This window comes from Nannobrachium achirus (assembly GCF_963921795.1).
Source record: "Nannobrachium achirus genome assembly, chromosome: 13".
In the NCBI taxonomy this organism is placed as follows: Eukaryota; Metazoa; Chordata; class Actinopteri; order Myctophiformes; family Myctophidae; genus Nannobrachium; species Nannobrachium achirus.
In genome coordinates this window covers 52,675,399-52,702,620 of record NC_137833.1, presented here as the reverse complement: position 1 = coordinate 52,702,620, position 27,222 = coordinate 52,675,399, and the positions used below count along the sequence as shown (strand labels likewise).

Below are 27,222 nucleotides of genomic sequence, written 5' to 3'. Positions count from 1 at the left end.
ATATTGTTTAAAAAGAATCTGTCAAACGATGATGTCACTGGTGGATGGATTTGACCCGCCCACAGCTCTCCTATGAGACCCAGACTGTGTAGATTTTTTTTTTGCTATTTTATCATGAACATTAGTGAGGAGGACCTATTATATGAAGACAGGTTGAAAAGTGGCAAAGTCCTCCTTTAAGTAGGGGTGCCTCAGTATACTTTGATAATATTTGGAATTTATCAATATATCACTTCACATCACTATCACTACACCAAGTCTCTTAAGCAAAAATAAACGATCTACAAGCTTTTTTGGTGAATTTAGGTGTTTAAACACCAATGAAAGTGAAAGTTATTTTCTAAATTAATGGAAACAGATATTCTCTCAAGCTTTCCCCGTGACATATTGTATCTTAGGATGAAAACAATAACATCAACATATTTGATATAAATGTAACTTACATTTATGTCTCATCGAAGGCACCCCTAACTGTACAGTTTACATAATGTAAGGTAGGCTACTGTACAGTTAGGGGTGCCTTCAATGAGACAGTTATTTACAGAGGTGTTTGAGAGCCCCTGATGCACAGTCCTAACATGAACATTGTGGCCTTATCCATTTCATAAATTGCATCATGAAGGCTATACACGAGCAGACACTGGATATCAAGTGTGTAATCACATTAGGAGCAAGAGAGAGGGAGGCGGGGGTCTGGAAGAGCCAGCGCTGCACTGTGTTTTCTGTACCCAGAGGGCTTTTAAAAAGGCCCTTGTTTTTGCGTCCCCTCTCTTCCCAGAATGGTCGGAAGCACTGCAGCAGGCCTGCCAAGCCCTGTGTGCAAACATATTAATCTCAATGCCCGAGAGGCTCCAGAAATTAGATGGTGGAGGCCTTTTAGTGCTCCCAGAGGAATCTGACTGGGCTGTTTCAGAGCAGAGCACAGCCAGTGATGCATGGAGGAAGCACTCTGATTATTTAGGCTACTCAACAATAAAAAGAAAATAATAGCCTACTCAGATACAAGTTAAAAAAAAGTCCTGAATTCAAATAGTAAAAGTACAAAAGCGTTTGCCTCAAAGAATATATACAAGTACTCAAATTTGTTCAAATATGAGTCATAACATTTTAGAAAATAGCTGATATGTAAGCTCACAAAGCGTTGGGTTGAGCTTAAGCTATTTTCAGCTATCATCATCAGACATTTTCCAAAACCATTTTTTGGATAGCCAAAATATAAAAGATGTCTTAAGTGGTTAACGTAGCCTATGTTTTGTAATAATAATCTACATGTAAAAGTACATAGTAGTAAATAAAGTTTACAAATAATTTCAGCGGACTAAGTGGAGTAAAAAGCATTATATTTTTATCTGAGATGTGGTGAATGCAGTACAAGTAGGCCTACTAGGCCTAAGTATAGACAAATTGAGAGGCTAAATGAAAACTACCTTAAAATTGTACCTAAGTACAGTACTTGAGTAAATGTAAATGCGCCGCTGCCTGCCTTTAGTGGTCCCAGGAGGATCTGGGGTGAGCTCAGCTGCAGACACACATCAGCACAGCAAGCGACAACATTCCCATAAAAAAAAAAAAACAGCCGAGAGAGAACCAGCCTCTATTTTTGTCGTTACCATGGCAATGTTGTGGGCTATGTGGGCTATGTTGTGAAATCACCAGTGATAGTGTGTGAATGTGTGCGTGCGTGTGCGTGTGCGTGTGTGTGTGTGTGTGTGTGTGTGTGTGTGTGTGTGTGCGTGTGCGTGTGCGCAGGGGTGTCGCACCAAATTCTGGGCCCTGTGTACAAGGATCCACTTCAATTATTTTGTGCTTTAACTATTGAAAAATAGCAGATATAGCCAGGCCTGCAAGCTATAACTGTGAGCTTGTAGATCTGCTATTTTTGAAAAATCGTGAAAATGTGTGCAAGTCTTAGAATATTTCAAATCCTTCTAAGGTTTTTTGAAAAAAACTATGTTTCTATGTCAGTGGCGCTCAAACCTTTTCATGTGAAGGGATATTTGGCCCGCAGACCCCTATCTCAAAATATTTACTTCCAGGGACTCCCCAGAAGCAACATTTAAATAGTTACAAATGTTCGCTTAAAAAATACATATTATAATATATATTATATTATATAGCAGATATACAAGCTCACAGCGCGGCACTAAAGTATAAAATAATTAAGGCCCCTCCACCTTGGGCCCTAGTAGCTCAGTCCCACTTTTCCCCCCCTTGTGACGCCCCTGTGTATGTGTGTGTTTGTGTGTGTGTGTGTGTGTGTGTGTGTGTGTGTGTGTGTGTGTGTGTGTGTGTGTGTGTGTGTGTGTGTGTGTGTGTGTGTGTGTCGGATTGCGGAGGAAAGGTGCCAAAGATGCTCTCCTCCGATATGCTGATGGCTCCTTTGTCCCTTTAGAGAAACCATTTCATTTTGGAGAGCGCAGCTGTCAGTTATAATGACCTCCAACCCCCCCCAACCCCCCCCCCCCCCCCCCCTCCACCCCCCATCATAGACCATGGTGAGATCGCATTTGCATCCTCCCGTCACCATGGCAACTGGACATTACTGTGCAATGCTGTGTGTAGCAATAAAAAACAACCTTGTGTAACACAACACCTCAATTTGAGTTTCTCTTCAAGTGAAGAAAACTTGTAAGATATAGCGGGCCTAACGCAATAAAGTATATATACAAAAATGGAGATCCAGGTACTGTATATAGTACATCCCTTTTATGCCCATACATGGAGATCCCTGTCTGAACCAGCCGCTGTCTTCCTCCATATATGGGCAGGGGTGAGATGCCATGGGCTCGCGTGGGCTCAGCGAGCCCACACTTATTTTGCTGCACGCACGCGCGCCTCATATGCACACACTAATTAACAATAAAAACAGCGTGCACGCATGACGTCATGAATTTAGAGGACCCACACTTCTAAAATCCATATCACACCACTGTATATGGGCATTCCCATATGAATTCCTGTTATAGGCTTAATATTGATGACATCAGGGATCTCCATATATGGGCATAAAAGGGATTCTGTTAGAGTGGTTCCCATGACATCACGACATACAATATATTTTATGCCCATACATGAGATCCCTATCTGAACCAGCCACACAGAGATGGGCCATGTCTTGGCCATCTGGCCAGTGATATATAGGGCCTATCGATGACATCAGGGATCTTGGCATAAAAGGGATTCTGGGTAATACCATATGGACTTTTACATTTTGTGATTTCACCTGTGATGTCACAGTGATGTGTCAAGGGAACCAACCCACAGACTGTTAAAATACACACACGTCTACACGAGGACAAGCTGTGACATGTCTCATGGTAAACTGCGACCTTCGGTCTCAATAATGTGATAATAATTACCAGAAGGCCTAAATAGTCGATATAGGCCCAGATAGGCTGACACTATACTCTTCCTTTAAAGAGTATAGTGTCAGCCTATATGGGAGTAGTAATTACTACTCCTTTCCTACGAATTTAATTTATTTACTATGACTGGATTTCCCTCCAACTGTACCCGCATAGAAGGACAATAAGCATCTGCGCGTAGTCACCATCATCCGCTGTCTCATAATGCTCCTCCATACGGCATCACAACAACAACACACAGCTATTATGATACAGCTGATTCAGAACAACATGAAGGAATCCTCCAGGACCTCATAATATAGGCGTGGTCTTGGATGGAGGTGCTCCTCTACTCTCCTCTCCTCCGCCCCCCAGCTGGGATCCCCATCATCTCCACCTGCCTTCATCCTGCCAGGCTGCTTTCCTTTCCTCCTGACGTTTCATTACAGCGCCTGTTTTCTTTTCTTTCCTTTTTTTCGCCCCTTCTTCCAGATCATCTTTTGAACATGCGTCTTTGCATCACAGCTATAGGCCAGTAATATAACAACATCACGGATGACCGTCCGTTCGGGGCTGAATGCAGTGAGAGAGTGAGTAACGGTTCCTCTCCTCTCGCACCAATCAAACATCCCCCAGGGCAGAACAAGCAGTGGTAGCTATAGTCACCCACACGGTGACGGCACACAGGAGAACCATAATAAAGAAGCTCTGCTGGCCTCCAGGACAGGGACAGGAGGACAGGGGGACATCGGGGACAAGCTGACAGCGGGGACCGGCGGCCACAGAAGACCAGGCAGGGACCCTGGGCCGGTTGGTTGGTTCAGTGGTTCATGTGCAGGATCGAAGGACCGGACCGCATATCACTCGACGCGCAGGCAGGTCGTGACCACTGCGGTTCGCGATCCCATATCCATCCATCCATCCAAGATGCTTCCCAGCCCCATCGCCGCCAGAGGAGGCTTCATAATCTGCGTTTCGCTCGCTCTCCTCCATGTCACGGACGGAGGCAAGAGACCGCGACCGCCGCGCTGCCCCTCGTCGTGTACGTGCACCAAAGACAACGCACTGTGCGAGAGCGCGGGGCTGATTCCCCGAAGCTTCCCTCCCGATGTCATATCGCTGTAAGTTATGATGATAATAATAATAATAAGCTTGGTTTCGATATGTCGTGGTGGCCATCTGTGCTTATAGAGCCCATGTGTGAGAGTCTGTCTGCATGTAGGTTTTGGAATAACAATCACAAAATGTAGCCCTATTAGGCAGAAGCATTATGTTTCTAATGTCTAGCTGATGATATAACAGTAAATAGCCTGATCGTCATAATAAAATGGAATGGTTGACAGTTATAGTGCTTAACTGCCTTCTGTGTGTTTCTTTCTCCACAGATCATTCGTGAAGTCTGGATTCAGTGAAATCCCCAAAGAGAGTTTCATCCACACGCCTGCTTTGCATCTCCTGTGAGCTTTTTTTCTCCCCTCTCTCATCTTCCTCCTCCTTCATGCTTTGTTGTTGTGTCAGACCTGCTGTCTGTGAGGTGATGATGATGATGATGATGATGATGGTCATTAACAGGGGTGTCGTAACAAATTCTGGGCCCTGGGTAGGCCTACTTTAACTATTGAAAAATAGCAGATATACAAGCTCACAGCGCAGTGTAGATCTGCTATTTTTTTAAATCTTGAAAATGTGTGCAAGTCCTTGAATATTTCAAATCCATCTAAGGTTTTTTGAAAAAACAAAAAAAAAACAAAAAAAAAACTATGTTTCTATGTCAGTGGTGCTCAAACCTTTTCATGTGAAGAAGGACCCCCAAAATGATATGTATTTGGCCACGGACCCCGATCTCAAAATATTTAGTTCCAGGGACCCCCCTAGCTCTGGTCCATCCCGGAGACGCGATGGACCAGAGCTAGGACCCCCCCAGAAGCAAAATTTGAGGTTCAAAATGTTCGCTTTAAAAATACATAGGCTTATTCAAAGATTTGCACACATTTTCGTGACTTTTCAAAAAATAGCAGATGCGCTGTGAGCTTGTATATCTGCTATTTCTTCAATAGCTAAAGTATAAAACAATTAAGGCCCCTCCACATTGGGCCCTAGTAACTCAGTCCCACTTTCCCCCCCTTGTGACACCCCTGGTCATCAACGCCATGTTTAATTGGACTGCTCCCATTGATGCTTGAAAAGATCACCGAGTCACGTCTTAACCTGCAGAATATCATAGATCCTATAATTTGATATCATAATGCAATCTAACATGGGTTAATTGTGTTGGGGTACTTAAAATAGCTTATATTCAATACATTTAAAAAATAATACTTTTTTTTGCACATTTGATATCATGGATAACAATCTATACCCCAGGGTCAGTGTATGTGGTGTTCTTGAAAAGCCTGTTTGTGTATGGGTTGATGTTGTTGTGGGGAATCCCTCAGAGGGGATTCCCTCCATGAACATCTCTCTCATGGGGGTGGAGGAGTATTGACTGAGTCACACTGTGTCCTTCAGTTCAACAACAAACACACCATGCACGCACACACTCATTTACTGACATCAATCTCACTGGAACATGGTACAATCCACACTTAGTTATATATACAAATCACAGCTGCAAGCAAGAACATCTGTTTTCTAAATATATAACCACTTGAACCCTATTTTATACTCTGTTGACCGGGATCCCCAGGGGCAGGGACGTGCAGAGAATGTTAGAGAGGCAGGGGCTGACATTTCTAAAAGGGCCTTTTGGTGAATATATCGAAAATAGCAGACCTCCAAGCTCACAACGGAGGTCGGCTATTTTCGGAGAGTTTGGACAAGGTAATTCTCTTGAATGCTGCCTTGCCTTCAGGTATAACATAGAAAGGGGGCATTTGCATTCCTTTCACCATAGTAAAAATGCATTCATGGTCTGGAGAGGGCACTTTTTACTGACGGATAAAAGGACAGGGGCTCAAGCCCCCTTTGATGTCTATGTGTGCACGTGCCTGCCCATGCAGGGGTCTACTATTAGCACTGGTTCCCAAACACTGGGTTTGTGGAGACATCTTTGTGGATCCCTTAATTATTTTATTTCCTACATTTAGTTTTTAATTATGGTCATTTCAAAACATAAAAAACATCACTCCCCAAAAAGCTAAGATTTTCACCAATAGAAAAAATGCAATGAGTTGATTAATTTAATTAATGAATTAAAGAAAAATCAAAGAAATGTCATAGATAAGAAAACAAATGTTTAAGAAGAAGTGAAAATAGCTGATGCGTTGTGAGCTTGTAGATCTGCTATTTTCACTCCTCCAAGCCACTCCAAAGCAAGCCAAGCTCACAATGCCAAAATAGGGATGCTATATTGTGGTTAATTGAGGTTAATTGGCTATTAATCTAAGGCTGTTCCTGATTTCGGAGATGTGCATCTGTTGGTATGTAGCATGACATGGATGTGATTGGTATGTGATTAGTGGTGATACAAGTGTAGGTGTTGAATAATGCACATAATCCTTATGAATGGCTGACCTGCAGTCTTTCTCTGTCAGTCTTTTCACAGCCAACACCTTTGAGTCCATCAGTGAGGATGCGTTCCTGGGTCTGCCGCACCTGGAATATCTGTGAGTAAAATCTCTGTATGTCGTTATAGGGCTGGGCAATAAACACTGTAGGCCTAGGCTACTGTTATCTAAACCCACATTTAGAACCTCTATTGTTCATGTAGGTTAAGAGAATATCGAGAAGTATTTTTTTAATCATATTTCAATGTCTTATACAACAACTAATCAGCACAAAAATGACACTTAAGCACTGTATAATAATGGTGGCGTGCAAAAAATATTCTCTCTCTCTCTCTCTCTCTCTCTCTCTCTCTCTCTCGCTCTCTCTCTCTCTTGAATAATCATTGATTAATCATAATCGAGGCAAAAGTTTGAAATAATCCCTTATTGATTTGTACACTATACGTTGTGTCTTTGTGTCATTTTCAGCTTCATTGAAAACAACCAAATCACGTCGATATCACCACATGCTTTCCGGGGACTGAAAACATTAGTACACCTGTAAGTATCTGTTAACTACAAAATGACAGGCCTGATACTGTATTTGGGAACAGTAGAAATGTGGTAATGGATAGATGTAAAGATATACGATTATACGTACACTTGCATGCATCAAATCTGTATTTTCCTTCATAATCAGGGGCAGAAATTGAATTCACAGTGAATTTACTTCATAATATTAATTGAGTTTTCTTTGTTTGCAAACGGGCCCTCCACACTGAAATCGTGAATGAACAATTATTCACTCTCCAGAGTCAAATGACACTGAAGAGTCTTCGTGTGCAGGCACACCTTGAGGCACAATCCCACTGAAAAGTTCTAGACATGTTCTATAAAAGTTACATTAACAAATGACCTGTCAGAGCAAACCCTGGGTCCACTGGCGACTTTACGGTATGAATATTTCAAGGGAACATACATTTCATGTTCAAATTACATAATGCATGAGGAAGCCTACTCTCACGCATGCCTTCATGGCTCCATTAAGTACTCTCAGAGTTTAATTAACGCAAAGGATTGTTCGTATATCGCCGCTGTCGGGTGGAAACCTTGTAGGTCCAAAACCGTTCGTTTTCTATTTATCATTTAAAAAATGATTTAAAACAGTGAAAATAGTTGATCTACAGTACAACGCACACAACGCCTTGCACCGTGAGGCGTTGTGTGCTTGTAGATCTGCTATTGTCACTAGTTTTGTGCGACAGCTCTTGTATGATGAAGCAGGGCTTTACTTAACGAAACAACATACACCAGGGGTCTTCAGCGTTTTCAGGCCAAGGACCCCTTGGTCGAGAGAGAGATGAAGCAGGGACCCCCACAACCCATAGATACCATATAGTCATCGTTTGACAGCACAATCATCAGAGTATTTTGGGTTCATCTAAATTTGTATTTCCAGATATTTAACTACTTGAACCGTCAATACCTTTCACTCTGTTCTTAGTCTGCTCCTTTCCCCCTCTACACCAAACCTCTTTCTGCGAGGCATTGTGAGCTTGTAGAACTGCTATTTTTGGCTAAAGTTCTCAGAATATGGAGGCTAAGGCTCAAGTGGTCAATATAGAAAAGGAGAAAAAAAAGCTTCTATCACACAAAGATTTGGAGGACCCCCTGTAGTAACTCTGAAGACCCCTGACATACACATTTGAAACTTGGGGATACAAGGTTTCTGCCCGACAGTGACGATAATGCTCTCATCCGAAACGTATTCCAGAGCATGTGTTGGCTTTCTTTCCAGGCATAAACTCTGCTGTGTACCCTGTACTGTGGCAGAGCAAGCTGTAGCATGGCTGAGGTAGACAAGAGCTAAGAATAAACCACGCCGTTTCCTCAAACTCGCAATAAAGCAATTTCCCGGCCTCCAATCTCCAGGGTGACAACAATATGAGCTCCAGGCTCCACAAACACACTGCTGTTATTGACTGTACTACAGGGACTCTGCAGTTTGACAATTCCACGTTTCAAAGTAAACTGTGCAAAGATTTAAAACGTCACATTCAATTCCTCTGGTTTAATAGCTGACGTGTTTGCAGCAGTGCGTTTAAATGACAAACTGTGCAATTAATGTACGTGTGAATAGCAGTGCTGATACAAATAACAATGAAGATTGTACAGTTTACAATTTAGGCATTTAGCAGCTTAATCCAGAGCGATTTACAATAAGCAAGTTAAATACATCAACATTAATACATCAAATGCATAGAAATAGTTGCGACCATATAGGTCGCAGTTTAGTATACGAACGGTCAGAGCTTGACCGTATCTCTGTCTATAACGCCTGACACTGTGGTTCCCCTGACACATCACTGTGACATCACACGTGACTTCACAGTGATGTCAGATCCTCAGAGCAGGGATCTCCATATATGGGCATAAAAGGGATCTCCATACTGTATGGGCATAAAAGGGAGTGTATGTATGACAGATGGCCAAGACAGATGGCGCGACCTCGTGCTTTTCGCCCGTGGGTGTCTTACTGGTAATCTAAGAAAAACTCAAGCAGACCAAGCACCTATTCAGTAACAACTATATAAATATCAACAAATATAAAAAAAATATCTAAATTACATGTATGGTCATTGAGGGTAGGCAAGTGTATTGCTGGGTGACATGCACACAATTTGTCGGAGTATTGGAGCGCAACTAAGATGCTTGAGACATGTTATAGCTCATGTTAAAGGTTAAGTACTGTTCTAGTGGTGGCATGTTTATGTACAGGGACAGGATATGCAGAGAATGTTAGAGAGGCAGGGGCTGACATTTCTAAAAGGGCCTTTTGGTGAAAATGTTGAAAATAGCAGACCTCCGAGCTTGGAGGTCGGCTATTTTCAATAATTCTTTCAACATAAGAAGCTGCATTAAGTTCAGGAGAGTTTGGACAAGGTAATGCTGCCTTCAGGTATGGCATGGAAAGAGGGCATTTGCATTTCTTTCACCATAGTAAAAATTTGCATTCATGGTCTGGAGAGGGCACCTTTTTACAGAAGGATAAAAGGGCAGGGGCTCAAGCCCCCTTTGATGTCTACAGTATGTGTGCACGTGCCTGGTCCAGTACATTATTCTACTACTACATGTATAACTGATTCACAAGTTAAACAGTTGGCACACCGTTAGCTCCCTTCTTGTGGCTTCCAAACAAAGTGACATTTCAAGCACACTGCTCTTGCTTCTTTTCCTTAAGAAGAGCAGTGTGCTCGAAACATCACTTTGTTAGGATGCCACACTAAAGTGATAGAAGGGTGCTACAGTGTACAAAGTCAACTGTTTTGCCATTGACTATAACGGATCACACCATGAAATGCTAGACTGACTTTGTGAATGGTTTCATGAATGTGATAAAGATGAAAACATTTTTGGGGGACAGCACACCTTGACAAATAAATATTACTGGTGACAGTGAACAGTGACAATATGAACACACTGACACATTCAAACACGATCGGTAACTGTGCACCTTGACAAAGCCTGATTCCAAGTTAAGCCTCTATCATAGTCCAAGGTGAAGAGCTATTTACCTCACCACAGTGTAGTTTTCTAGCTATCACCTAGGCTTTGTTATACATTTTTTGGTGATAGCTAGAAAACTACACCGCGGTGAGGTGATAGCTCTTCACCTTGGACTATGATAGAGGCTTAAAGGCTACCAGCAGCTAACTTTTAAGGTGGGAAATGTTCTTGCATGTTGACACCATGGATGAATCAGCACAACTTAAATGGCAATATGACTTTGACATTTCTTTTTATTTAATTTCTTTTGGGCTCCCTTTCATGACATAATACCTTAGTGATTATTGATCACTCAAGTGCTTAAAAAATATATGAATTCCAACCGTAACTACCAATATTCTGCTTCCTAACTTGGGGGAAAATGTGGCAGAATTCCAGTATGCTCCAGCACCGGAGCCCCTGTTTTATTTATATTTTTTCTTTTACCAAATATGTCTGAGTCACTAATGCCTGGACAGCTAGATTAGGTACGTCCAGAAAATGACATCCCTTCATGTCTTTACTGGAATGTAGCCTTTAAAAACAGGACAATCCAACACTTATGCTATATCACAATAAGATATCTAGTCTCAATAACTGCAGTTCTTCAGTCCCTGCTTGTGTTATGACTTATGAGTTGTGTTACAGTATCCTTATCATTTCTGTTCCTCGTCATTGGCAGGAGTCTGGCCTACAACAATCTGGAGACTCTGCCCAGAGATGTGTTCAAGGGACTTGAGGCTTTGACCAAAGTGTGAGTATGAGTTTTGTATCCTCTTCTACCTGACCACTGCCACAGTGGTTCTCAAAGTGGGGCCCGGGGACTCCCAGGGGTCTGTGAGAGATTGGAGATCAGCTATTTTCTTACACATTTTCTTCAAGATCTTGCAGCATTGTGAAACATTTGGAATAATATATAGACAGTATATATATATATATTTTTATACCAATTAATTCCTCCCACTGCATGCCACATGCTGATGCACCCTACTGGCTCACCTGGCAGTGAGGAGCCCCCATCAGGAGGATGTAGCACCTCCGTTCTACTCCTCCCGTTATCCATTTAGGCCTAGAATTATTTAATGCTTTAACTATTAAAAAATAGCAGATATACAAGCTCATGTGAGCTTGTAGATCTGCTATTTTTGAAAAATCTTGAAAAGTCTTCTTTTTTTTTTTTTTAAACCTGTTTCTATGTCAGTGGTGCTCAAACCTTTTCATGTGAAGGATCCCCAACATGATATGTATTTGGCCACTGACCCCCATCTCAAAATATTTTGTTTCAGGGACCCCCCCAAAAGCAAAATTCTAGTTACAAATGCTCGCTTTTAAAAAATAGCAGATCTACAAGATTGCAGCGTGGCACTCGGTGCCGGCGTGCCGCGCTGTGAGCTTGTATATCTGCTATTTTTCAATAGCTTAAGTATTCAATAATTCTAAGCCTAAATGGGTTAAGCATTCCCTGCTGAGTAGTAAACTGCGACCTACGGTTGCACTCGTAGCCACGATACAGGATTTATTTAAAAGGAAACCAACGTTTCGACCTGGAGACGTCTTCCTCAGGCCTGTTCAGGGAATGGTTTGTTGCCTGAAGAAGACCTTTCCGGGACGAAAGTATGTTGGTGTTTCCATTGAAATAAATCCTCCGTCGCCGCTACGAGTGCCCGCGCGGCCTTCTCTTGACTTTTATGAGACCCACTGCACTAACAGCCATGCTCCGGTAGTTCCTGGAACTACTCTGTGATGGTGATGAAGTGCATGACGGCGTTGCATAATGCATGGGGCAGAGCAGTGTGTTCTATATATGGAGCAGCTAGTCATTATAGCACCACTGCAGCTCCATGGTGAATGATGTGTGGCTGAGCTGCTCATGCATTTAAAAGCATTACTATTAGACGTGATATTGAAGTAGTGTGGACGAGAATATGCTGTCATTGTTGGGTGGAAACCTTGTATGTCCAAAACCGTTTCGTATTCATCATTTTTAAAAATGATTTGAAATAGTGGAAATAGCCGAGCTACAAGCACACAGTGTGCGACAGTCTTGTATGTTGAAGCAGGGCTTTACGAAAAAACAGACACACATTTGAAACTTCGGAGATAGGTTTCTGCCCGACAGCGACGATATGTGCCCCAGCACGCACGTACACACGCACACACGTCACACGCCCACGCCCGCGCCCGCGCCCACGCCCACACACACACACACACACACACACACACACACACACACACACACACAGCACCATTAATCATCACTTTCACTTCCCAAAGATCTTTCTTCCTGTGAAGCACATTGAACTACACCAGTTGTCTGCTTTGTGCTATATAAATCAAACTTGATTGATTGATTGATTGATTGATTGATTGAGAGTTTTAAAAATAGCAAAAACAGCTGATCTACAAGGTCACTTGCATTGCGAGACTAAATTGGTAGGGAAAAAAAAGATTTGTCTACTTAAAGAAAAAGTAAATCTAAATCTACTTTTGCATGACACTCCTGTACAACGGACCAGGGCACAAATTTACCCCCCTAAAAAGAAAAGAGAAATCATGAAAAGTTCCGTGAGACAGCGACAGTATGCTAAATGTACGGAGAGCATCATGGTGCTTTTCTATTCATACTGGAAACTGAGAGAGAGGCAGAAATCAATAGAAGCAGTCCTGCTGAATGAGTGCATATCCGGACGCTATCATAATAACCACACTGAGGCCTGAAAGACGTCAGAGCAGGGGCGTCACACGGGGTTGGGGGGGAGTGGGGCTGAGTTACCAGGGCCCAAGGTGGAGGGGCCTGGTAACTCAGCCTTAGAGAGAGGCCTTAATTATTTTATACTTTAGCTATTGAAAAATAGCAGATATACAAGCTCACAGCGCGGCACCGAGTGCCGCGCTGCGAGCTTGTAGATCTGCTATTTTTTGAAAAGTCGTGAAAATGTGTGCAAATCTTTGAATATATCTATCTTTTTTAAGCGAACATTTGTAACTCACATGTTGCTTCTGGGGGGTCCCTGGAACGAAATATTTTGAGATGGGGGTCCGTGGCCAATTACATATAATTTTGGGTGTCCTTCACATGAAAAAGTTTGAGCACCACTGACATAGAAACATAGGTTTTTCAAAAAAAACCTTAGAAGGATTTGAAATATTCAAAGACAAACGTTCACGATTTTTCAAAAATAGCAGATCTACAAGCTCGCAGCGCGGCACTCGGTGCCGCGTTGTGAGCTTGTAGATCTGCTATTTTTAATGTGTGCAAATCTTTGAATATATGTGTTTTTTAAGTGAACACTTGAACTCCAATTTTGCTTCTGGGGGGTCCCTGGAACTAAATATTTTGAGGTGGGGGTCTGTGGCCAAATACATACTATTTTTGGGGTCCTTCACATAAAAATATTTGACCACCACTGACATAGAAACATATGTTTTTCAAAAAAAACCTTAGAAGGATTTGAAATATTCAAAGACTTCAAAAAAACACACAAAGATAAAAAAAAAACACCAATTTTCAAGATTTTTCAAAAATAGCAGATCTACAAGCTCGCAGCGCGGCACTCGGTGCCGCGCTGTGAGCTTGTATATCTGCTATTTTTCAATAGTTGAAGCACCCAGGGCCCAGAATTTGGTGCGACACCCCTGCTGACAGACCGACGTCAGAGCGACGCTACTTTCCCCCCGGGGGGGAAATTCCTCTGGACAGCACTGTACTGTACATGATGAGAAAACAGCACATACTGTACGCCGCCACACAATACCAACACACCACCATGATGACAGACAAGACAACTGTAGACACTGAGGTCTGTTCAGCGAGGACTGTTGTTTAGAAGTAGGGCACCATGCAGCTAACGTCAGACCAGCGGTCGAAAGAGTACCCACATTTATTACTTGGGTAAAAGTATCAATACTGCAATGTAGAAATACTCCGTTGCAAGTAAAAGTCTGGAATTCAAAATATTTAAAGTACCAAAAGTACAAAATGTTTGAAAATGGCAGATCTACAAGATCTCAATGTGTCGCCATGCGGCACGTTGAGAGCTTGTAGATCGACTATTTTAAAACAGCCTAGGTGATACTATAATTTATATCTGCAAACTAACTAATAACTAATGTTTTCAAATAAATGTAGTGGAGTAAAAGTACAATATTTGGATCCGAGATGTAGTGGAGTAGAAGTAAAAGTATTGGAAATTGGAAATACTCAAGTAAAGTACAAATACTTCAAAATTGTAATTAAGTACAGTAGTTAAGTAAATGTACTTAGTTACTTTACACGACTGTTAGTGTTAAATACTACACCATTATCTAGACAGCAATATCAGTTGCTTTTTTGTACAGTGTATATAAGTGTAAGTGAGATGAAAAGTTCTGAAAAGGTGACGTAATCATGACGTGGCGATTGGAGGAAGTGGCTAGTTGTACAGTGCATGTATACAGTAGTACTGTACTGACTGTGCTTTGAACAATATGGGCCTATAAATAGAGTGTATGCATGTGACATCATCATCATATCCAGAAGTTATGTGGGAACGCCTACTGAGTGGCAGAAAACTACTTTCAGCCCATACATCCAAAAAGAAAAGTCCTATCTGATTGCATCAAACAACGTAAAACAACGTTAAACTCACTTTGCCACTAGATTTTCCACTCGATATGCCGTTCATTTTATGCATGCACATACCCTCTATTGGGTATTTCAAAGCTATGCTCTGCAACCCTCTTCCATAGGAAAAGATGGGGCCGGGGGTGGGGCAGATTTAGCTAGCCGGGGATCCAGTGTGCTACGCTGCGTTCGTTGGATTTTTCTCACTTAAAAAGCGAAGTGAGAAAAAGAAAATCCACTGAACGTAGCGTATAGCACACTGAATCCCATGCTAATATTAGCCGTAAGTCAGATTTTCAAAGTTGACATGATAATGACAAATTATAATCATCATTTGAATGTCCAGGATTGAACATTATCCGTTTGCCCTGTCTTTAACCAGATGAACCATAGTGTCCCTGTTCTGGGCATGTAAGATAAGAGGGGAATATTTGTGAAAAACACTGAAAATAGTCAATGTACAGTACAAGCTGTGAAGTTGTAGATCGGCTATTTTTTGGCAAAGACATTTGGTGTAGGGTGATTATAAAAGTATAGACCACTGGGGGGGGGGGGGTCAGTAGGGTTGGTTACGACACAGTATGGATGATGAAGGTATCAGCTTTTTCCCAAAACAAGCACTTTTACACCTCAGTGTTGCGTACCTGCACCCATGGGGGCAGTATAGGGTAAGGTGCTGATTGAGTGGGTGCATGGGAGAACGTCCTGTTCTGCATACAATAGCTTTATTGTTCAGTGCAGTGAGTGAGGTTGGATACGGCCGGGTCGGTGTTGCGTTGCAAGACGATTGCGAGATCTCTGCTTTCCAATCTGTAAGTCGACTTCTACTGTAAATGCAAGGTTCACTGCAGTACAGTAGCTGCTAGAACAGCGGCAAGAATAGCCATTAACAAACCAACGGCCACTGCTTGAAACCAATCATGTACAGTTACTCGTCCGAATATGAAGGAATGCCTTAAAGGTAGACGCCTCCTTCGGCTCTGAGGCGTGAGATCGCGGGACTCGGCGACCAGTTGTTTCCGGTCGTTCCCACTTCCATGTGCGTTACAGAAACCGGAAGTTGCTAGGCCAGTCAGAGGCAGGTGGGGGCTGCCCTTAACGTACACAGCCTGTAAGAACAGGTAAAATATCTCGCTCTTTCGAACTACCAACATTTCGACCGGAGGGTTAGCGACTCCCCCCACGGAGGTTAGGGTTAGGGTAAGGGTTAGAGTTGGGTGTCGAAAAGATGACATGTAGAAACAGCGAAGCACTCCCGTAAGAACGGCTGAGCCGCGTAGCCGTGCAACATCAGGAAATGGATGGATTGAAAGTCACGGAAAAGACACGTTGTGATTGGCCAGGAGTCACATGACTGGTAGCGTGGTCTCCGGCAATAGCGGACGTCTGCTCTCCAGTTGTTGCTCGTTGCTCCAATAGACTGCAGCAGCCAATGAGGCGTCTAGCTTTTTATATCTATGCTTTGGGTTCCGCAATGCTTTTTTTTTTTGCAATGCATTATTTTTACCCTGTTTTAACAACGAAAGCTGTGAAATTGTCCTCTGAGACTGATCACAAACCCATGCATAATTATAGCCTACATATGGGGAGGCCTGTTATCCTGGCAGCAGTGTTGGTTATGGGTGTGAGTTTGGTTCTGGTTAGTAACAGAAAACATGTTAAAGAAGCAGGTGGAACAGTAGGATGGGCTAAATACTGCTATACGTGAGTAGGAGGAGATGAGAGCATGCATGCTTTTTATGTTTAAATCAAATGGACCCATAAGTTCTGTTACAGACCGGTAAGGGTCCATATGGTTCCTAAGAATCAATTTATCTGGGGACCCCTGGATCCCCTCATGGACTCCTGGGGGACCGCGGACTCCACTTTGAGAACCACTGGTCTACAGTATACAGTGCAGGATTTACATAATGGCTGTGATCTTCCTTCTCAGAATTTATATTTACTTTTATTTGTATTATTCCATTTTTATTTTGGCCCCTGAGCTTGGAATGACCTTCAGACCAGACGCAAAATTGCCTTCTTTAATTTCGCTAAGGAGTTTCTAAAAGGATTATGGTGGAAGTCCTTGCTAGAAGCTGTTCCTGTTTTATTGTCGTTTTTATTGCATTTATTTTGTTAGCTTCTTAAGACTTTTAAACTTCATTCACTCACTGTAGTAAAGTCTGTGGGCAGTCAGTACGTGTCCTGCATCGATACATGTGAACCTGTGTAATATTCTGCCTCTTGGCCAGTGCATACTTATGAAAGAGGCTTTGTCTCAATGCATAAATCAGGGGTCATAAACGTTTTTCAGTCCAAGGACCCCTTAGGTGAGACGTGAGAGAGAGAGATAAAGCAGGGACCCACCCACTACATATTGGATTCATGTTAAATGTGTTGTTTCCAGAAAAGAGAGATTAGACAACCCAAACTAGTGAAAACAGCAGATCTACAAGCTTGATCGTCTATTTTCACCAATTCTTTGAACGTTTGTGTTCTGTTTTATGGAATTTCTTCGATTTTTCTTTGATTTCTTCATGAAATTATTGAAAAAAATTATAATAAAAAAAACTCATAGAATTGTATTTTTTATTCGTGATTTTTTTTTAAATAATAATAACTAAAAACAAATGGTAGGAAATGAAAACTTTAAGGGACCCACAAAAATGTGTCCGCGACCCACAAATGGATCCCGAAACCAGCGTTTGAGAACCACTGCCCTAGGGGCAGGGGCGTCACACCAAATTCTGGGCCCTGGGTACAAGGATTCACTGCGGGCCCCCCATGAATGTTAACTATTGAAAAATAGCAGATATACAAGCTCACAGCGTGGCACCGAGTGCCGCGCTGTGAGCTTGTAGATCTGCTATTTTTGAAAAATCGTGAAAATGTGTGCAAGAAACCTATGTCAAGGACCCCCAAGATGATATGTATTTGGCCACGGACCCCGATCTCAAAATATTTAGTTCCAGGGACCCCCAGAAGCAAAATTTGAGTTAGAAATGTTCGCTTAAAAAATACATATATTCAAAGATTTTCACACATTTTCAACTTTTCAAAAATAGCAGATCTACAAGCTCACAGCGCGGCACTCGGTGCCGCGCTGTGAGCTTGTATATCTGCTATTTTTCAATAGATAAAGTTATTAGGGCCCCTCCACCTTGGGCCCCAGTAACTCAGTCCCACTTTCCTACCCCTTGTGAAGCCCCTGCCTAGGGGTCCCGGACCCCCTGTTGAAGGAAGTGCCCCTGGCTCACGGTGAATAAAGCTTGTGTTCCTCTCCAGAGACTTGCGGGGGAACCAGCTGACGTGTGACTGTAAGCTGAAGTGGCTGGTGGAGTGGATGTACCTGACCAACGCCACCGTGGACCAGATCTACTGCAAGGGCCCCGCCTCCCACCTGGACAAGAAGATCAACGACCTGCTGCCTCAGTCCTTCGACTGCATCACTACAGGTGACCCCCAGTGGTGGAAACAAGTACTACAATTCTTTTACTTAAAGGACAGCTTTTTAATCTTTTCATTAACTGCTTTCTATCCACCTGTTTCCGCGAGAATTTACTGTAGAATTATGTGTGGACACATCCGGAGAGCAGCAGACATACAAGCTCACGTCGCGTCGCAGATGCAACCGCTGTGAGCTTGTAGATCACTCTCGGCTGCGATGAAGGAAAAAAGAATACCAACCAGTATTTTTTCTTTGTCATAACTAAGTTAGGGGCTTAACCTGGCACGGGTTTAATTTATAAACCACACTCACACATTTATATCTTAATCCACACTCAACGACAGTGTCACACTTGAAACCCAATGTCCCTATTCTGGGGGCGAACGTCTGTAGCCAGGGACCCAGCCACCCAGAATGTGAGATGACCTATGATGTCATGCCGTACTTTTTATTTCTTTATATCTATTAGTTTCACAAAACTGTGAAAAGTGATGAGTCATCAAAAAAAGTGATAACTCATCACTTTTCACAGTTTTGTGATGCCGAAATTTAGCCCAAGGAATGTTTTCATGCAAAACAAATGCTTGCAATGAATTCAAAATCATGAAGAACCCCTAGTTTGACCCCTCGCATACTACTTAAAGCAGATTTCTTTCTTTTTTTAATATTTTTCTTTTCCTGTATAGTGAAGTCGATGGGACAGTGAATATACAAAATGGCCATAACTTTTTTTGCGATGTTTCCAGCAGAGCAGGCCTCGCATTCTGTGGACCTTAATGACCAAACTAATAGATACAACTGAAATAAAAAGTACGGCATGACATCACAGCTTTTGGGCTTGTGGGTTCCTGACTATTGGCAAAAATAGCCGATCTACACGCTCACAACACGTCATGTTGCGACACGTCGTGCAGCTTGTAGATCGGTTGCTTTTGGCGAGAGATTTGGTGTCTTTTCTGACTTCATCTTTGTTTTCCTAAAGTAACCCAGGAGTATGTGTCTTTCCATCAGAGTTTGCGTCATACCAGTCTCTGATCTTCAAGTCCATCTCGGTGGAGTCCTTCGCCTTCGGCAACGACCAGTACGTGGTGTTTGCTCAGCCCTTCATCGGGAAGTGCAGTTTCCTGGAGTGGGATCACGTGGAGATGGTCTTCAGAAGCTACGATGAAATCGACAGTAAGCACACACCTTCACAGCGTTGCAAACTAGTTGGGGCGAATCCGATACTTCCGTGACCACGAGAGCAAAGGTCTGTTTCTCTTTCTCTTTGTCATCTAGGAGGGTTATTAAACAAATTTGGCCGGGGTGTATTTTTTAAAATGGCGGGCAAAATGTTTGACAGCTAGGGTAATGTTCAGTCCCATTCACTTACTATACACTACACTATAAAGGAAAAAACGACTCCCAAAAAATCTGCTTTAAGTAGCATGTGAGGGGTCAAACTAGGGGTTTTTAATTACCCGTATTTTCCGGACTATAAGGCGCACTTAAAAGCCTTTAATTTTCTCAAACAAGAATCGACACACAGTCAATTTAAAATCTGGTGGATTGGTGTGTTGAAGTTAGTGTTGGTGTTCTTTCTCATGTATATTTCATAATATTCTAACTTACTGTAGGCTATATGTCTAGGGATGGCCAAATGGAGATTTTGTCTTAACCGATAACCGTCAGGCCTTATCAGTTAATTAACCGTTAACCGTTAAGGAAATGTGTTCAAAAATGCGCTATTTTAGCAATTTAAAAAAGGAAAATAGGCCTTCCCCATAATAAAGTGCTATATTTACACATTAAAAACCATAACACTGGGAGAAACAAGAATACAAATGTTTTCTAAAAGAAATGTGTTTTTGCAAAGAAACGGATTGAAATGATAAGTCTGTAATGTGACGCGCTGGTCGCCAGGCACGTGCGCACATACAGCAAAAGGGGCTTGAGCCCTTAACTTTTATCCGTATGAAAAGGCCCTTTTAGAAATGTCAGCCCATGCCTCTCTAAAATTCTGTGCACTCCCTGGACCCTGGCTATTGCCTAACAAAACCAGCATGAGACGCATGTAGCCGCATGTAGCAATAACTTCCAATCGTATGACTTTTGGAATCGTTGAATCGGCTAAACGTGATGTCCATTTCATTCATTTACTTCTCTCACGCCCGTGTTTTGTGTGTGCTGATGCAGCGATCATTGAATTTGCGACTCTGAGCTTTGTTATTTTCGCATAGCCTACTATGTAACCAACACGACTTTAGCGTTCCTCACGTCATCAATGTAACATTAGAAAGTTGTGTTTTAAGCTCTTCTTAAACAGGATTCAATGTGACGACGCGGGTCTGTTTTGTAAAATCCAATCGACGAGGGAGCATGTTTCCTGATGAACAAGTCAGCGTGTACAGCCAAATCAAGCACGCAGCGGCAGACTCGCAGTTGTATAAATGCATGGATGTTACACAGATATTGGTGTCCAGAAATGTGTGACCACAGGGCCTGACCATAGAGTTATAGGGCCTGACCTGTGAAGTGTGAAGGAATGGTGCTCCCTGCTGGACAAAATATTTCATTACACCAGTCTAGGATTCCATAGCCTGGAGGAGCAGTAAAGTCCCCTGCTATTGGCCCTAATGCAGTACCCCCCATCCCATCGTTTGGAGGGCCGCTCCCAATCATGAAACTAGCTTGGTTACCATGTGACATTGGACAGCCAATCGGCAAATAGGTCGCCTGAATGTCTCGCCAGAAAATGATCTCTTTAAAGATCTGGTTTACACCAGATAAAAACTACAGTGTGCCTTATAGTCCAGTGCACCTTATATATGGATCATTCATTGACATTGACATTCGCTTTAGCACAGCTCTATCTGTTGGATGCATAACTCAACGGTAGCGTCTATTATGTGCGCCTTATAGTCTGGTGCGCCTTATACGTATATGAAAACAGTTCGAAAATAGACCATTCATTGACATTGTGCCTTATAGTCCGGTGCGCCTTATGGTCCGGAAAATACGGTATTCTGAATCCATTGCAAAAACATTGAAAAACATTCCTTGGGCTAAAAACGGACCCCAAAATACAGTGAAAATTGTCAGTTGTTTTCCCGAAAATGAACATTTTGGAGTTTCGGCCCGACAGCAGAGATGTAATAATTGTGACTGATCGCGTCTCTCTCTCTCTCTCTCTCTCTCTCTCTCTCTCTCTCTCTCTCTCTCTCTCCTCTCTCTCTCTCTCTAGGCACGTCCACGGTGGTGTGCAAGCCGCTGGTCATTGACAACCTGCTGTTCGTCATCGTGGCGCAGCTGTTCGGAGGCTCGCACATCTACAAGCGCGACGTCTCCGCCAACAAGTTCATCAAGATCCAGGACATTGATGTGCTCAAGATACGCAAGCCCAACGACGTGGAGACCTTCCGCATCGACGGAGAGACCTTCTTCGTCATCGCCGACAGCTCAAAGGTAGGGATGGGACCAGGCTATTTTGTGCTTTAACTATTGAAAAATAGCAGATCTACAAGCTCACAGCGTGGCACCGAGTGCCGAGCTGCGAGCTTGTAGATCTGCTATTTTTGAAAAATCTTGAAAATTTAAAATCCTTCTAAGGTTTTTTGATAATGTTTCTATGTTAGTGGTGCTCAAACCTTTTCATGTGAAGGACCCCCAAAATTAAATATGTATTTGGCTACGGACCCCCATCTCAAAATATTTAGTTCCAGGGACCCCCCAGAAGCAAAATTTGAGTTACCAATGTTTGCTTCAAAAATACATATATTAAAAGATTTGCACACATTTTCATGACTTTAAAAAAATGGCAGATCTACAAGCTTGCAGCGCGGCACCGAGTGCCGCGCTGTGAGCTTGTATATCTGCTATTTTTCCATAGCTAAAGTATAAAATAACGAAGGCCCCTCCACCTTGGGCCCCAGTAACTCATCCCCCCCCCCCTCTCTAACAATCTCTGCACGTCCCTGGATGGGACTATGAACCGGTTTCACTGCTAACCATGATTTAAACAGGCACAATTAATTAGTTAGCCTCAGTATAGTCTGGTAGGATTCACCTTGAAACATGGGCTGCATATTGTTGTAGTGTTTTTGGTTGGTTTCGTTTCTGAATGTTTTGAAGGTTTGCACAGGGCTCTACTTCCTGTATTGTCCCAGCTCAGATTCTGAGCCTGGGACAACTTCCTGCCCAGGAATATCATAGTTTTGGCCCAGAGGTTCTTCTCGCCCCCCTAGTGGCGAAAAAAAGAACCTCTGGGAACTCAGATTGGCCTCAGTATAATAGTATAAGACCTGAAAATACTATTATTTTGTAGCGAAGGGCATTGCAGACGGAGCTTTTTTTTATTGGATTTTTTGTAATAAGACAATCAGAGTATAACAAACTATGAAATATAAAACAAGAAAATACAATAACAGATCACTTGTAAATGTTCCGGATGAGTTCAAATAAAAATATATAACAGCAAAACTGTAAAAAATAAAATAAAGAAAAAGAACAGACTTGCCCTCATACCCTCCCAGCACACATCGTGCCCTCTCCCCTTATTCCCTCTGTCTCCTTAAACAACAGTATTATGTTGCATTGATCATAAAATATGAGAGGTACAAACCTAACATCTTTACTTTCTTAATACAAAATGAAAATATAAACAAACACTTCTTTACACCTGTAAAACCTGTGATGTCTGTGACAATAAAATTGATTCCGATTCTGATTCCTGCTTGCCAGGCCGGCTCGTCCACCATCTACAAGTGGAACGGCAACGGTTTCTACTCCCACCAGTCTCTGCACCCGTGGTACCGAGACACGGACGTGGAGTACATGGAGATCTCCTCCAAACCTCACCTCATCCTGTCCAGCAGCTCCCAGCGGCCCGTCATCTACCAGTGGAACAAAGGTAGGGCTGCTGCAACCATTCAGTCTGTTCCAGGGGTCTTCAACGTTTTCAGGCCAAGGACCCCTTAGTTGAGAGAGAGATGAAGCAGGGGCAGAAAGAGCGAATACACTTCCCGGCACCGGCGTCTGCCGCGGAATTGCCGCGACAGGCACAGAACAGGACCGGCATTTCGAATGTACGCACCGGCAGGTAGGACCGGCGGATAGGATCGGCGGCTGCCGCACAGACCGGCAGGTAGGACCGTCGGCGCATAGTTTTACTGAGGTTAAGGTTAGGATTAGGGTTAGGGATAGGGTTAGGGTTAGGTAACGGCCGGTACCTGGCGCGGCAGCGTCGCGGCACCCGCCGGTGCCGGGAATTGTATTCGCTGTCCCTCAGCAGGGGCCCCCACAAACTTTTCATAGATTCCATATAGTTTCATCGTTTGACAGCACAATCATCAGAGTGTTTTGGATTCATGTCAATTTGTGTTTTCAGATATTTAACCACTTATTGAACCGTCAACACTTAATAAAGTCGACCTTTCACTCTGTACTTAGTCTGCTCTTTTTCCCCCTCTACACCAAAGCTCTTTTCTGCGAGGCGTTGTGAGCTTGTAGATCTGCTATTTTTGGCTAAAGTTCTCAGAATATGGACGTTAGGGTTCAAGTGGTTAATTAAAAAAAAAAGGAGAAAAAAGGTTTCTATCACACAAATATTTGAAGGACCCCCTGTAGTAACTCTGAGGACCCCCTAGGGGTCCTGGACCCCCAGTTGAAGACCCACGGTCTATTCTATCCATTACGTTTTGGATTAATCGAGAAGCACTTTTATTTCTTTTTTATTATTAGTTTGGAGAAGGTTTCTTTTTTCCACACGTAAATAGCAGATCTACAAGCTCACAACGCATCGTGAGCTAGTAGATCAGCTTATTTTCGGTATTCAAGAAATCTTTGAAAGCAAGAAATCATATTATTTCCCCCAAAGTCGATTGCTTTCGCTCAAATCGATCATCGATAAGGGATGCACTGATATGGATACACTTGGCCGATACTGATCAATTTAGCCGATATCGATACAGATATCGGCTTCTTTGTTGTTATTATTTCCCACTTTTGTGACAGGGAAACAAATAAATCTTCATTCTAAAAGGATAACTGCTCAGAATCTGCAGTTGGTAGGCTGCAGATAACCAACACACCAAAATGTATACATACCAACAACAACAGATACATATCGGCTACCGCCATTGGTGATTGCCAACTTTATTTGCCGATACCGATATATTTACTAGGGGTTTAACGATATAATAACTGAATCGAAAAATCGATTTTTAATTTGCAATGATCTACAGTTCTACAGTATATCGTTTGCAAAAGCAAAATAACGTACCGTTTTGGCTTTGTATCATATCGTTTTTAAAATGCGTTAATCGGTATTGAATCGTTTTGCAATGCAAATAATTGATTGTATGGAAACTACACTAAGTATTTGTGCCTTGTATTTGGCAATTTTAAGATGGAAAATGAAAACGAGGGGTCTAATTACCTTTCCATTCCATATAGCAACTCTTGGTCTATCGATACATGTGTGTAATCTCTGTGTTCATGTCAAGGTGCGAGTTTGTCCATATGTGTTGAAATATAATGTCCATGTATTTGCTAGATAATCACAGCGTTTACTTCCATAATAATAGATTTTTTACACGTTTCACACAGATTTAATTTCTTTGCTAAATAGTTACTGTATCGATTTTAAATCATTGAATCGAATCATATCGTATCGCCATGAATGAACCAGTATCGTATCGTTAACCATGTATCGTGATGTGTATCGCATCGCTGTTAAAATGTTTCGTTACACCCCTAATATTTACCCATACTGGCAAATTATCGTCCGATACCGACATGGGGCCGCAATATATTAGGGCATTCACGAATAGTGATTTTTAGTATTCGAATTATTCGACCTCAAAGTATTCGAATATTCGACAGGACTGGCCAAACTGTGAAATATTAAGTAAGCAAGAGTCGAACATTTGAAAATAGCCGATCTACATGCTCACAACGCCTCGCGTTGCGAGGCGTTGTGAGCATGTAGATCTGCTATTTTCACAATATTTATCTGCGGAAACGAGTCACATTAAATGTAATACCTACAATTCCAAGTGCTTGTCAGGGTGGGGGTCCCCAGTTAAAATATGTTTATTTTGGGGGTCACAGCCTAAAAAGGTTTGAGAACCCCTGGTATAGAGCATTAACAAATTCATCCATTAGGGGCATTGACAACTCATTCTTATGACTTCCTATCTAGCCAAGCTTTATAAACTATATATTTTTTAAAGAGAAAACAATAAAAAAATATATACATTCGACTTCGGTGAACAACGTCGAATAGTGACTTTGACATTCGAATATTCAAATATTTGGTGAATGCCCTACAATATATATCGGCGTGTCACCCTAACTACAGTACTTACGGGTCATTCCCCCAGGCACCAAGCTGTTCGACCGGCGCACCGACATCCCCGAGATGGAGGACGTGTACGCCGTCAAGCACTTCCAGGCCAAGGGCGAGCTCTACATCTGCATGACGCGCTTCATCGGCGACTCCAAGGTGATGCGCTGGGACGGCGCGCTCTTCCGCGAGCTGCAGACCATGCCGTCGCGGGGCTCCATGGTCTTCCAGCCCTTCACGGTGGGCAGCTGGCAGTACGCCATCCTGGGCAGCGACTACTCCTTCACGCAGGTGTACCGCTGGGACGCCAAGAAGGGCCAGTTCGTCCACTTCCAGGAGCTCAACATCCAGGCGCCGCGGGCCTTCTCCCCGGTCTCCATAGACAACCGGCAGTTCCTGCTCGCCTCCAGCTTCAAGGGGAAGACGCAGATCTACGAGCACCTCATCATCGATCTGAGCAATTGATTGGTTTGGTTTGGTGATGGGTTGGTGGAGGGAGTTCGGGTGGCGGATAGGACTTTGATTGATCGTTGTACGTTGAAGGAGCACTTCACCCAGTTTTTTAAAGGGTTCATATTTTAGATAGCCATTAGAGAAAAGACAAGATGAGTGTTAAAATGTTTTCATTTACTTCTTTCTATCGTGCCCCCAGGTTGGGGGCATGCATTGCAAGTGGATAAATATGTATTTTTAGACACAATAAGCCCATTCTCAAGATGCACCACAATCTTTCATGGGCAGATGTGACTTATGGGGGCAGGTGTAAATAGTAACAAAGAAATTGGCAGTTATTGTGTCAGACAGCCACGCATGCCCCCAACCACTGAAATCAAAATACTAAAATGGCTCAAACGATAGAAAGCAGTAAACGAAAACATTTTAACACTCATCTTCTCTTTTCTCTAATTACAATCTAAAATAAGAACCCTTGTTGTAAAAAAAACGAAAGTTGTAGTTTAAACCATATCCTCATATGGTTGGTTCTCAATAATGTATAACATGTAATGACTTACAAGACAGGTCGGTCTACTCACTCTGCGTCTCATTGGTGTGGCTGTGGACAGCTCAGAAACCTGTCTACCAGTGACCTCATCAATGGGGATTCTAAGCCAATAGAAACTACAACCTTGATGTTCCTGGAACGTTGGCGTGCTGAAATAGAAGCCATTGTTCTTGCTTTATTATTACAAAAAATATATATATTCCAAACGATAATAATGTTTGAAATTACCAATCATGCCTTTCCGATGATGGGCAGGTTTCTGGACTGTCCACATCTTTCCTCTGAGACACAGGGTGAGTGGACAGAAATGGTCGCGAGTGAGAACCAATTTTGAAGATACGGTTTAAAGTGAAGTGGTCCTTTAAATTGGATGTCAAAGCATTAACGGCGTCAGTTGCCGTTTTGTGCAAAAGGGAGTGAAAGGGATTTGGGTTTGAATCCTAACCTGAGAACCACAGGCGTTTTAACCCATTTAGACCGCATTATT

General features: G+C 42.6%; 1 protein-coding gene across 1 annotated transcript; it reads left to right on the top strand.

The window, feature by feature from the left end:
* Positions 1–4,271: 4,271 nt before the first annotated feature.
* On the top strand, positions 4,272–26,197 carry LOC308297424 (leucine-rich glioma-inactivated protein 1-like; the record flags this gene model as incomplete). Its single annotated transcript, XM_080740832.1, has 10 exons — positions 4,272–4,465; positions 4,730–4,801; positions 6,878–6,949; positions 7,319–7,390; positions 11,058–11,129; positions 18,246–18,415; positions 19,420–19,584; positions 21,632–21,852; positions 23,128–23,296; positions 25,770–26,197. The coding sequence occupies 10 exons, from the start codon at positions 4,272–4,274 to the stop codon at positions 26,195–26,197; spliced, it is 1,635 nt and encodes a 544-aa protein (XP_080596958.1).
* Positions 26,198–27,222: the final 1,025 nt, after the last annotated feature.